Source organism: Fundulus heteroclitus, unplaced genomic scaffold (genome assembly GCF_011125445.2).
Source record: "Fundulus heteroclitus isolate FHET01 unplaced genomic scaffold, MU-UCD_Fhet_4.1 scaffold_46, whole genome shotgun sequence".
Classification (NCBI taxonomy): Eukaryota; Metazoa; Chordata; class Actinopteri; order Cyprinodontiformes; family Fundulidae; genus Fundulus; species Fundulus heteroclitus.
The window spans coordinates 2,177,630-2,190,622 of NW_023396879.1; the positions used below are offsets into that span (position 1 = coordinate 2,177,630).

Consider the following 12,993-nt stretch of genomic DNA (forward strand, 5'->3'; position numbering starts at 1 on the left):
CACTCAAAACAGTCCTGGAGCGCCTCCATTGCTCCCTCAGTCCACACCCTCACCTGCCTCACTACAGGTTTTGCTCTGATCAGCAGGGGCCTGTATGCAGGAATTAGCATCACAGAAAGGTGGTCTGAAGAGCCCAGGTGGGGGCGGGGGGCTGCTCTGAATGCTCCTTTTATGTTTGTGTAAACTAGGTCTAGAGTGTTCTCTCCCAGAGTTGCAAAATCCACGTGTTGGTAAAAATGAGGGAGAACAGTTTTCATATTTGCCTGGTTAAAATCCCCAGCAATAATGAAAATGCCCTCTGTGTGTGCAGATTGCAGCTCAGAGATAGTTCGATATAAAACACTCATGGCATCTTTTGTGTTAGCGCTCAGAGGAACATAAACCGCTGTGATGATAATAACAGTGAACTCTCTGGGCAGATAAAACGGTCTGCAGCTAATAGTTAGCATCTCCATGTCTGGAGAGCAGAGACCTTGTGACTGTTCTAGCATTTTTACACCAGGTGTTATTGATGTAAATGCAGAGTCCGCCTCCTCGGGTCTCACCGCTGAGTTCTTTTGTTTCTGTCGGCGTGGAAAGTAGCTAGCCCCTCCAGGCTAACGGCGTTGTCCGGGATTGATGATGTGAGCCATGTCTCCGTCAGGATGAGAGCGCAGCATTCTCTGAACTCCCTCTTTGCAGGAAGTTCGAGTTGTAGATGGTCCATTTTGTTGTCTAGTGAGCGGACGTTGGGAAGCCAGATGGACGGGAGCGGTGATCTGAATGGGTTAGCCTTTAGCTTAGCTGTTTGGCGGTCGTGTACCAATCGGCTGGGTAGATGAGTAATTTCTAGCGAGTTTGGCGGCATTTTTTATGAAAAATGTCCGCCAGTGGTCGGAGCTGTACGCTTAGGCTAAGTTCATAAGTTCATAAATTTATAAGTTCATAAGAGTGCTTAAAGACAGAGATTAACTTTCACACCAATCCTTAAAGACCCGGGTTAAGTGCTAACAGAGACAAACAGAATATTGGTTAATGCCGAGGGAGGGGCGGGACAGTGAGAGCGAGGAGCATCGCGTGACACAGCCGGGTACTGTAGCGCATGTGAAGCTAATAACAACTAGCGTGTTAGTTTATGGAGCTTTTCTCCCAGACAGGAACATCGAGCATTTCAAGAAAACAAACGCCAGTTAACAGCCTTATAATACGGCGGGGAATCCTGCAACCATGTTCCTTACAAACAGAAACTGCAAAACAACTGAGACTTTGGGAAGATGACATGTAAAGAAATAATCTGAGACAACCTGAGAAACAGATGAAATTATATCGTCTGAGTCAATCAGGAGGAAAACAGGAGATACTTAGAGATGGAAACCAGATCCTGATGCAGCTGCAGATGTTCTCTACATTTAACTGAGATCCTCTGGGAAGAGCACTAATCCAACTCTGATCCAGAACACGGCCTTTACAAAACCCAGACAGAACGTACATTTACTGAGAACCAGAACCTAAACCAGCAGAACCCCAGGTCTGAGTCTTCTCTGTGTAAATTTAAAGTACCAGTCCTACAGAACCAGAACACTGTTCCGGTTGTTTCTCACCTTTGATCTGCTGCAGGTGAGCAGTCAGCTCCTGCTCTGATTGGCTGGGAGGCCTGTAGGGTGGGGGCTGTCTGAGGGGAACCAGGTCTGCTTCAGGTATCTGTGGGGGGAGGAGGGGTTGTTAATCATAATAATAATAATAATAATAATAATAATAATAATAATAATAATTTCACAACATCCATTCCAATTAAATTTGTCCTCTGCATTTAAGCAGGCTGCCACAGGGCGGCACCAGAGAGCATTCTGGGTCTAAGGGTCTTGCTCAGGGACCCAGAGTGGCAGGCTGTGGGATTCAAACCCAGAACTTTGCAGCCTCTCCAGGATGCCCTGCTCTCTGACCCAGGTGTGAAGCTCCAGACCCCAGCTAGACAGAGACTAATCCACCTGTGCTGCTATACCCAGGTGTGTCTGGGCGCTAAGACAGTGCTGCCCCCTGCTGGCCGCTGCCTGTGCGTCTAAACGAGGCTGAGGTCCGTACCGGAGGCTCGGTCCGTCTGGCTTTATGTTTGCTGTAGCTGGAAGCTGTTAATGATGTCGGCTGCAACACAAACACAGAACCAGATCAGATGAAGTGTCTTCACAGGCACAGAACTCTCTCTGATCCATCAGAACCAGAACCATCATAGCACATTTCACTCTTTAAATGCCTTTAAATGTTCTGATCGTGTTCCATCAGTGGATTCTGAGCAGGCCTGTCTCAAAGAGCTGCAGTCGCTGCAAACCACGGCCCTCGTCCTGCACCTTTACTATCTTCAGGGTTTGGGTCAGGGAACAGGGTCAGGCATCTTTAGCTGACAGGATCCTCCCCAGCACCGGGTGAAGAGATAAGACCACCAACCCCCCCCCCCAACATAACCTCACTTTGAGCTATTGATTAAAACTGAGACTTCTGCTTATAACAGTAACTAAAACCACAGCTATTAGCATTAGCATTAGCATTAGCATGACCTTCTTAGGACCTAGCATGCTCGTCTCACGCTATGACCGTGTGACGCGCCACACATGGACCACGGATGATCGCTCAGCGCTCAGTCTAAAGCCGCCTGCAGTTAACAGAGCAGCAGGAAGATCAGAGTTAGGAATAATTTTGGTCTTAACTTTATTCTGTGATTATATTTGTAGATTTGGGGTCTGTTTCATTTGATCCATTCATGTCGGTCTATTTAGAAACAAAATGTGTTCCAAGAATAAAGCAGCTGAATGGACTCAGGAAGCTGGAGTTCTGGTGGCAGCAGACAGAATTTCTGGAGATGCGCGACAATCAGAACAAATATTATTAAATCTGGAAACGACCACAGAGTCGTTTACTTGGTGATAAGTTGCAATATTGAGCGTAAATGTTGTGGATGGGGGTTAAACAGACGTGATTGTTCTGATATTAGGCAGACGACTGCTGGAGGTTCTCCTCCCTGTTAAAGGGGAGTTTTCCTCTCCACTGTCGCTTCATGCATGCTCAGTATGAGGGATTGCTGCAAAGCCATCAACAATGCAGACGACTGTCCACTGTGGCTCTACGCTCTTTCAGGAGGAGTGAATGCTGCTTGGAGAGACTTGATGCAACCTGCTGGGTTTCCTTAGAGAGGAAACTTTCTCACCAACCTGGAGGATCTGATGGAGTCTGACTTTGGAAAGTGCCTTGATGATGATATGATGTTAATTGGAGCTCTATGAATAAAACTGAACTGAACTGAAATTGTTATGTTTAAACAGTCAGGGAGAACAGTTGTGTGTTTTTCTGTTTTACCCGCTGACTGAACCGGGTACAAATTCATCCTGGAAGTTGTGTCACACCCCCAACATTTCCAGAATACGAAACCTTTATCCTTTTTGACAGCAGTCCGCTGTTATCAGAGAGCTCCGCCTGGTCACAAGGCTGCTAAACTAGCTTCTGATTTATTTCTGATTTATACTTTTTGTCATGTGGACCAACTTATCGGCTCCTTTTCTAAATCTATAATGTTTGGACTCGCCCAACAAGAACCAGTTTAATCGTATATAAATCAAAGCATAGAATGGGAACTTTACTCCTTTAGTAACCCCCCAACCCCAACAAATACAGTTTTATTGCTTTGTTCAGTATTTTAAACTGACCCATTCTATGAAAAAAATATGTATTTTTAACTCCATTTAGACTTAAAAGTACAGAATCTGCCCTTTTCTGTCCTGAATTCAGCCGGCGAAGCAAAGATTAAAATGCCGATGAGTAAATAATCCCATTATTAATGTTGTTTATGTACCAAGCATTATGTAATTCTCGTCCTTATAAACATATTTAATATTTCTGCAGCCTGACTAATGAATAAAAGCAGAGCTCATCCACCGCGGCGTGTTCAGAGTGCTCGGTGTGGCCGTTACCCGCGGCGTGGCCCACAGGCTCTGCACCACGAACACCACCGGGCTGGGAGCAGACTTGATGGCGCTGACCGCCTCCTCGTGGCTGGCCGCCCGCAGGTCCACGCCCTGACACCTGGCGGCACACAGGAAGCGTTCACTGAGCAGGAAGCAGTCAGCTGTGGAGGTCCAGGACCTGCATGGAGCCCTACCTCCAGGATCTTGTCTCCGGTCTTCAGGCAGCGGCTCTTGGCAGCGGGGCTGTTGGGAAGAACCTGTTTGATGAAGATCCCCTTCAGCTCCTCGCCGTTCTTCAGACGCTTGATGACGTGCCGTCCTCCAACGATGCTCAGACCCAGAGACTGACCGTCCTCAGGCCACACCTCCACCCTGCAGGGAGGACACACCCAGGTCAGGTCAGGTCAGGACGTCCATCACGTCTCCTGATGGACCAACAGGACCAGCAGTCCTGCTGCAGGAGGACCAACACCAGAACCTGGGTTAGGAGGTTCTGGTTGCCTGGAGGTGTCACCTACCTGCGGGGGGGTCCCCAGTGGCTGAAGGCAGGGGTCTCCTCTCCCTCCCCCGCCTCTCTTTCAGGCAGATCCCTGTGGAAACGAGCTCAGCTGTTAATCAGCTGAAGCTACCTGCACATCTGGAATCAACCAATCAGCAGCTGCCATACCTGCGGCCTCCTCCCTGGCCCCGCCTCCTCCTCCTCCCACTGCTGGCCATCCTAACGGACCTGCAGGGGAACAGAACCAATCACGCTCTGGCATCATTTCTGAACCAAACCACTGGGTTTCACCGGGTCGTGGGTCAGAACCGCTTGGTTCTACAGAACCTGCTGGAACAAAGCTGCCAGTGATACCGGAGCCTCCTCTCCTCACACACCTACATCAGCTGGTGGTCTGTGGAGACCCACATTAACCAGAGAGGCACTGAATGACTCGGCTGCAGCTGCTCGCTCTAACCTGCAGGGGGAGCCAGAGGCCAGAGAACCTGCTGGGAAGAGCTGGACCCGTCCTCTGGCCGGTTCTGTGACTCTGAAATGGACCCAGACTCTGGTTGGTTAGAGACCCGCCATCGACCCGATGGAACCATTTCACCTCAGATGACTTATTAGGATAATTTGGATAATCTGCTCTTAATCTAGGGCAAATCTACTGATAATCTGGTGATTATCTAAATTGATAGAGATCCAAAACTAATCTGATTATAATCTGATGCTAATTGATAGGTGAGTATGATAATCTGCTGGTAATCTGAAACGACCACAGAGCCGAAGGAGCAGAGATGAGCGTAAATGTTGTGAATAAAGATTAAACAGACGTGGTTCTCCTCATCTCTGCCCCCCCGCCCCCGGACGGTCTGAAAAATCAATGTAATCTCACCCTGAACCTTCCATAAAGTTTAGAGGTCTGTCTGTAACCGACAGGAGGAAGTGCCCCCCCCCCAGGCGCTGAAGGTGGCTCTCCAGCTCCAGAGAGATGCGCTCACACCCATGTTGGGTTTTATTTTGGGGGGAGGGGGGGGTTCTTTATCACCTGGGGAAACCTCTGGTTCCTCCTGGTCTCCCTCCTCTGAATATCAAAGTTAACATTTTTTAAGGCTTTATGACAGCAAACCTTTTCTGAGGTTCTAATAATCTGAGGTGCTGAGGCCGGTCAGACCAGAGAACCGTTAATCTGTGATTCATCTCCTAAGCGGCGCCGCAGACCCCAGATCAGCCTCCCTGTACGGGCAGCAGGCGGTCACTGCAGCCAATCAGAGCGAGGTCACCTGGGCAGCGCTGCATATCATTAACACACCTAACGCTTCTACTGAGGAGGAACGTCTGGCCCGACAGAACAAACTGACGTTTTTAAACGACATTCTGTGGAGAACAAGCAGGCAAAGCAACGACAGGACGAGGCTCATAATGACGTCGTGGCCCCTTTAAGAACTTCCTGTCATGCTTTTAACACTGATTTACGCAACAATAAACTCCTCTGAACTTTTCTGTTTTTTCTCCGTGGAACCACGTCGTCATGACAAAAAGAACGTTCTGCTGACCCATTTTAATCCAGATTAACATCCATGAGGCGCTTTAGAACAGTTCTGGCTGAATCTGGGCCTGTGGGGCAGAACCTGAGGCAGAACCTGAGGCAGAACCTGATGCAGAACCTGAGGCAGAACCTGAGGCAGAACCTGAGGCAGAACCTGCTACCAGACGTTCTGGTGAAGTTGTTTCTGGTGTGATGAATCAGAACCTTTCAGCCGTTTGCTTTTTGTGGCGCGTGCAGACCTTTGGTCCAGAACCGGAGCGAGCCGCTGAGCTGCACCGTGTTCATTACATCAGAACATTACATCAGAACCGGGCCTGCAGACGGCAGCATGGTTCTGATGTTCTGCTGAGGAAAGGTTCTGTGTGGTGGACAGAGCAGGCGGTACTGACTCGGTGTCGGTGTCGGTCAGCGTCAGGTCGGAGTCGGCTTCTCCGTCTCTGCAGTCTGGGAGGCCTGTGGACACAGGGAGCGTTCAGAGCGCCTCCTGGAGGAGAAGCTCACACATTACAGCCGACCCGCTTCTCACCCAGGATCAGTTGTCCAACCGAGGAGATGCTCTCGTGGTCGGACCTCTGCAGCTCCTCGTCCTCCTGCGACCCTCTCCTCCACATCTGGAGCTGAAGACAACCAATCAGCGGCCGGGTGTAACATCTGAGAAGATCCTGGAACATCAGGACTCTGAACTCACCTCCTCTGAAGGCCCTCCTCCACCAGCAGAGGAGGTCTGCTGCCACTCCTCCCAGGATGGAGGAGGCTTCCTGGGGAGGGAGCTCATCCTGTCCTCCTCCTCCTCCTCCTCCTCTTCATCCACAGCCATCTCCGTGCCCTCCGGTACCAGCAGGAGGTCCGGGGCCAGGGAGGAGGTGTAGCGAGGCAGACCTCCGTCCAGGATCAGCTCCGGCTCCTCCTCCTCCTCCTCTTCCTCCTCCTGGTAGAGATGCTCTGGATGCAGGGAGCCGCTGACCTCCTGAAATAACCCGACAGGAGTGGCGTTAAAGTTCCTGAGAGCTTCTGACCCAGCAGAACCAGAACCAGAACCAGAACCTCAGAGCTGCTGCCATGAATTTCTCCCTGAAGGAGGAGGTCCACCAGTCTGACCAGAACCGGCGCAGTCAGGAGCAGCAGGAGGTCCACTAGTCTGACCAGAACCGGCGCTGTGAGGAGCAGCAGGAGGTCCACCTCTGAGGGGCCCACAGAAACACATGGTGTCTGAGTGGCCTAGTCAAAGGCCGCTCTTTAATCCCAGATGTTTCCTGCAGGAAAACAGTCCAACTGAATTCAATCAGTTCTGTAGAGCGGATCCAGAACCAGGGGTCAGAACCAGCTGATGGGGGACCAGCAGGTACTGGGTTTTCACACAGAACCAGGCGGTTTGCAGATTTTTATCTCAATAAAAACTTTTAATATTTGCTCCGATTCATCCCAGCAGCAGTCAGAGGGGCGTGAAAACTTTCCCACAGACTGGACCAGAGAGCAGCTGTGGGTGCAGACAGCACCGGTTCTGGCCGGGTTCTCTTCCTCCAGTGAAATCTGGACTGTCGGTTCCTGCAGACGCTGCAGACCCAGAAAGTTCTGCTGGAGTTCTGGGTCCGGCGTGGAAACTTTGGACATTAGCTGAGCTCTGGGAGCATAAAGCTTCCTGCTGCTCCCCAAAGAGCCGTCCTCAGCACATCCTGGGCTCTCCTGCTCTTTACATTAGCACGCAGACATTAGCGGCAGCAGATATTAATGACAACACTTAGGCTAATTCTCACAGCAGCAGCCTCGTCTTCAAGGACTCTGCCGCTCGCCTTTTAATTTGGGCCCGGGAAGCCGGCCCATCCCGGCGCCGTAATGGAGGTGAGGAGCGGGCGGCGGGCGCAGCTCATAACGCTAACAGCACGCCGCGCAGACTGATGAGTGTTGGCCGTGACTGCCTGGCCTCATATCCTGAAGATTTAAAGACGCGGCGCCGTTTAATATCCGACCCATTAGACGATGAGGACGCAGCGATGATGACGAGCCGTCCTGGACCGGCCCGTTCTGGCTGCACGGCACGCGGGCGGGCAGGGAGCGGGGAACGTGACGAGAGCACTGCAGAGGCTGAGCGGTTCCTGCAGAGGTCAGGATGGGTAGAACCGTCTCGGGTCCAAGCGGTCCTCAGCAGAACCACGCCGTCACACAGTGAGCCCAGAAACATCCACATTTAAACATTATTTCTGCTGCTTATCAATCTGGACCCTGCTGGTCGGAACAGGTTCTGAAAGCTTCAGGTTTAGTCAGAACCAACATGTGTTCTGCTCCACGTTCCTCCAGAACAGCACCGGGCATGGCTCCATGCTGCACAGCTGGAGCTGTTCTGGTGCTGTTCTGGTTCTGGTGAGCCTCACTGAGGGTCCACCATGAACAGGGAGAACATGCAGACTCCAGGCAGGAGACCAGGAATTGAACCCAGGACCAGAGATTTAAAGCTTTTATTCATCTTTACATTCTGTAAAAGTCTTCCAGCCAATCATCTAACGGGAACTTTACGCCTCCAGGTGAGCAGGAAAGATGGCGGCTGGCTCCTCCTCCAGCAGGGCGCTGCGGTCCATCAGAACCAAAACCACTAAAGCAGCTTCTTCCCGCCTGCAGCCAGCCTGGCTAACGGACCCAGTCCCCCAGAGACACCGCCACCGTGGGACAACGGTCTCCACGTGTCATCACTGCTCTTTGTTTCATCCATAAACCTGCAGAGTTCATTCTTCTTATTCTATGTTTCAAATAAATATTCATGCAGATCCTGTCATGCTGCAACAAGTCTGCAGAACCAGAACCAAACAGCGCCGCTAACAGCTGTTAGCACCGCCCCGCTAACAGCTGTTAGCACCGCCCCGCTAACATCTGTTAGCACCGCCCCGCTAACAGCTGTTAGCACCGCCCCGCTAACAGCTGTTAGCACCGCCCCGCTAACAGCTGTTAGCACCGCCCCGCTAACAGCTGTTAGCACCGCCCCGCTAACATCTGTTAGCACCGCCCCGCTAACAGCTGTTAGCACCGCCCCGCTAACATCTGTTAGCACCGCCCCGCTAACAGCTGTTAGCACCGCCCCGCTAACAGCTGTTAGCACCGCCCCGCTAACATCTGGGGCCCCTCGTCACCAACGCACAGGCCTCCTAACACCACTGAGCTGCAGGGAACCCGGGAGTCTCGGATGGGTCCGGCTCGGTTCTGATACAGAGACGTGTTCAGAACCATCACACAGTGAGAACATGGAGCAGATCGTCCTCCAGATGTTTGGTGGAAAGGATCATTCAGCCTGCTGTCAGCAACCAGTCACTGCAGCCCGGTTCTGGATGGTTCTGGTTTGGGTCGTGGTTCAGGTTTGGGTCTGCTGCTTTCAGAACCACGTCCTCTCCAGGGACGTCCAGCATTTTGCACCAAGATGATGGAAAACCTTCTAAGGAGGCTCCAGCTGCTGGACCGGCTAAAGTTCTGACCCGTACCCAACAGGGAATATGGGCGACCCGTTTGCAGGCAGAACAGAAGAACATCTGGACTGGTTCTGACCCGGAACAGATTCAGGTCCTGGAGAAAGTCACAAAGTGAGACACTGAACCGATGAAGAAACTGGACCCGTGGGACCGGTCCGCTCAGTCAGAACTTCAGCCGTTTATCAATATTAAGAAGTTCAGCAGAACTCTCACACTGTTCCAGAACCAGCTGCTGAACCAGTGTGGACTGAAAACAGCAGGGAAGCGCGACCCGGCCCGGTCCGACCCGGTTCAGCCCGGTCCGGCCCGGTAATCAGATTGCTGCAGCACAGAGGCTGTTTGTTCCCATAAAGCTTCAGGGTTTAATCAGCGGCACCAGCAGCCCCTCCCTCCTGTGACCTCGAGGAGTTAACGAGGTGTGGCTGCCTAACGGGGTCTCTCTCTGGTCAGCGTGACAGAACGGTTCCGCAGAGACGTGACAGAACCGACCCGGCGAGCTTTATGGCGAGCCATCAGGGAGCCCTGAGCTGTGAAAGAGGCTCTTCTGCTAAATGAGCTGCATGTAAAACAGGAAATAAAGATCAGCACGGCGCTGACAGCAGCAGCACGCGGAGGAAGGGCCCGGCCGACGGGACCAGAACGCCGCAGGGTTCTGGTCCCGTTCGGATCAGGATCTCCAGGTCCGGGGCAGAAAACAACAAACTGGAATAAAACGTGTGTCTGATTAATAATCTGTAATATTTAATAAAGGAGCTTTCTCAGAACAATCCTTGTCTGGAAGCCGAGGTCCGAGTCAGAACCTCTGCTAGAACCGGGTCAGGAACCACAGCAGCAGGGCCCAGGACCTGCACCAGCAGCACCAGCAGGTCCTCTCAGCTCTGGTTCTGGTTCTGTTCATCCAAGCTGAGCCGGCACCAGCGCCAGGTTCTGAAAGAGCAGCAATGCTTTACCTGCCTGTCTTTGTATTTATGTAAAACGCACCAGAACCGTCCAGAACCAGGGTGTACTGGACCTCTGGGCAGAGGAACCCAGAGGAACCCAGGGAGAACATCCAGCGTTCGGAGCTGCTAGCTTCAGGGAACCAGGGAGTCAGGGACGTTCTCCCTGCAGAACATTTAAACCGTTTGGACCTGCAGACAGACGCAGCTTTGTGGCTCCAGACCTCCAGAGATGATTAGAGCGAGCTTCAGCCTCGCTCAGGATCCTTCCTGTGGTCACGGTCAACACCGTCGCCCCCTGCTGGTGCCGCACCAGAACCACAGCGACTAAACGTTCTCCAGCAGAACGTGTAGAGCAGGAAACGGGTTTAACGTGTTCTCCATGTGGACGCTGCTGCTGCTGCTGGTGGCGGCTCATGTCTGCCTATCATTGCTGTTATTTGCTTTTTGAATCAGGAGCTGACATGAAGCAGAGGGCTTTCATGTCGGGTTTAACACGTCTCCAGATTGCCCTCCGGCCCGTCGGATCAGAACCCCCCAGAAACCCGTCTGGAGAACGGTTCTGCTGCGTCTCAGGAGTTCTGCAGCAGAACCACCATGAAGATAAACGTTGACAGCAGGAAGCAGAGGGGTTACATCTGTACTGCAGCAGCACTCAGTGCTGCAGGACTCCATGTACTGACACTGGGGGGGGGGGGCATCATGTCCTCACAGCCACCCCCCCCACTGCCCCCCCGCTCCTCCTCCTCCCTCCAACCGCCTCACTTAAAGAAAGATGCTGCCGGTTGAGCTGATGGAGCACTTTATAGCATCGAGCCATGGAGCTGAGTCAGCAGAGGAGGGAAGGTGAAAGAGAGGAGAAGATGAAAGAGCGGGGGGGGGGGGGGGGGGGGGGGGGAGGAGGGGAGGGGGGGGGAGGGGGGACGACAGTCAGAACAAAGACCGAGCTCTCAGAGTGATTGCTGAAGGCTTCAGGTGAGTTCCTGCAGGTCAAACCTCAGATTTACACCAACGCAGAAAAGAACCAGAACCAGAACCAGAACCAGGTAGCTTCCTGGCTGATGAACCAGAACCCCCCCCCATCATGAGGGACGCCGTTTCCTCCAATCAGACGACAGACATCGTGTCCTCATCAGACCAGAGGACACGCCTCCAGACATCAGGTCCAGCTGAAGTTCTGCCGCTGGTTCTGGACTCTCTGACCCGCTTCAGCAGCATCTTCACAAGCTCTGGTTCTGGGCTTGGGTCACTCTTCTCACCAGAACCCGTCCATCCCAGGAACCAGAGGGTTCTAGGCCACAGGTGCTCCTCCAGTGGACGCCGAGTCCCTGAACCAATCAGAAGCTGGCAAAGCCGTGACATCATCATCTAGGCTCCCCCACATGGTTAAAGGCTCGGTGTATGTAAACTTCTGGCTCCCGTTGTTCTGAACGGACCTTCACCCGTAAAGGTTCTGGTCCGACAGGGAGAGCATGTAAACTGTCTGGTTCTGTGGTACCGCTCACTGGGTTCTGATCCGGTCAGAGCGGGTTCTGGGAACGGCTGGTTGGTTCTGTGGTACCGCTCACTGGGTTCCCCGTCTCGCTTCGTCACCAGTAACTGTGATTATGAGCCAGCTGGTTCTGACGTCCAATTAGAAGAACCGGATCCGTAACAGCAGAACAGAACCGGACCTCGTTTAGTGTTGTTTACAGCTGAGCGACCCGGCAGTGCAGCTCATCCACGGCTCAGACGTTCTCTGGGTGGTTCTGCTCGGTTTCACTGAGCCGGACCGGACCGGACCTGGGTTAACCCTTAACGTGTCTGGTTCTGATCCACAAAGCTACAGAGAATCAGGAGGACTCTGCTTACCTCAGCAGGTTCAGGAGATGCCAGGACTTTCTTCTCTGGGCTCGGCTCTGGCGCTTCCACCTACGGAACCAGGAAATGGATCAGAACAGGAAGCTGGGAAACAGCAGCCCAGGCTCAACCAGAACCAGAACCAGAACCAGGAGGCCTCTGTGTTCAACCAGTCCTGATCCAGAGAGGACTCTGAAAGGAGTTCAGCTGTAAACACCTGGGAACAGGACCGGCTTTAGGTTCTGAAGTACCGAGAGGAACCCAAACAACACGGCCCAGATCTGGTTTCTGTGGTACCTGGATCTGCAGGAGGAAGAACCTCACGGCCCAAAGACTGGTTCCAGAACTTTAAATGGTGGTCTGGATCTACATCTGTCCTAAAACCGTTAAGTCTAACATCTGGACCCGAATCAGATGTGGACCCGAATCAGATGTGGACCCGAATCAGATCTGGATCTGAATCAGATCTGTACCCGAATCAGATCTGGACCTGAACCAGATCTGTACCCGAATCAGATCTGGACCTGAACCAGATCTGGACCCGCTCAGATCTGGACCTGAATCAGATCTAGACCCGAATCAGATCTGGACCCGAATCAGATCTGGACCTGAATCAGATCTGGACCCGCTCAGATCTGGACCAGAATCAGATCTGGACCCGAATCAGATCTGGACCTGAATCAGATCTGGACCCGCTCAGATCTGGACCAGAATCAGATCTGGACCCGAATCAGATCTGGACCTGAATCAGATCTGGACCTGAATCAGATCTGGACCCGAATCAGATCTGGGCCTGAGGAGG

At 52.4% G+C, this 12,993-nt stretch overlaps 1 protein-coding gene across 1 annotated transcript in view; it reads right to left on the bottom strand.

Annotated features, from left to right (window-relative positions):
• The window catches only part of patj (PATJ crumbs cell polarity complex component), a 61,557-nt gene that overhangs the window by 26,500 nt on the left and 22,064 nt on the right, over window positions 1-12,993 (bottom strand). Inside the window, exons 20-29 of the mRNA XM_036131984.1 lie at window positions 12,204-12,263; window positions 6,651-6,929; window positions 6,489-6,579; window positions 6,352-6,415; window positions 4,600-4,659; window positions 4,451-4,522; window positions 4,127-4,304; window positions 3,939-4,043; window positions 2,062-2,121; window positions 1,581-1,680 (exon numbers count right to left, since the gene is read on the bottom strand). Of these exons, the coding sequence (XP_035987877.1) occupies window positions 1,581-1,680; window positions 2,062-2,121; window positions 3,939-4,043; window positions 4,127-4,304; window positions 4,451-4,522; window positions 4,600-4,659; window positions 6,352-6,415; window positions 6,489-6,579; window positions 6,651-6,929; window positions 12,204-12,263 (1,069 nt within the window). The remainder of the gene's footprint in view (window positions 1-1,580; window positions 1,681-2,061; window positions 2,122-3,938; window positions 4,044-4,126; window positions 4,305-4,450; window positions 4,523-4,599; window positions 4,660-6,351; window positions 6,416-6,488; window positions 6,580-6,650; window positions 6,930-12,203; window positions 12,264-12,993) is intronic.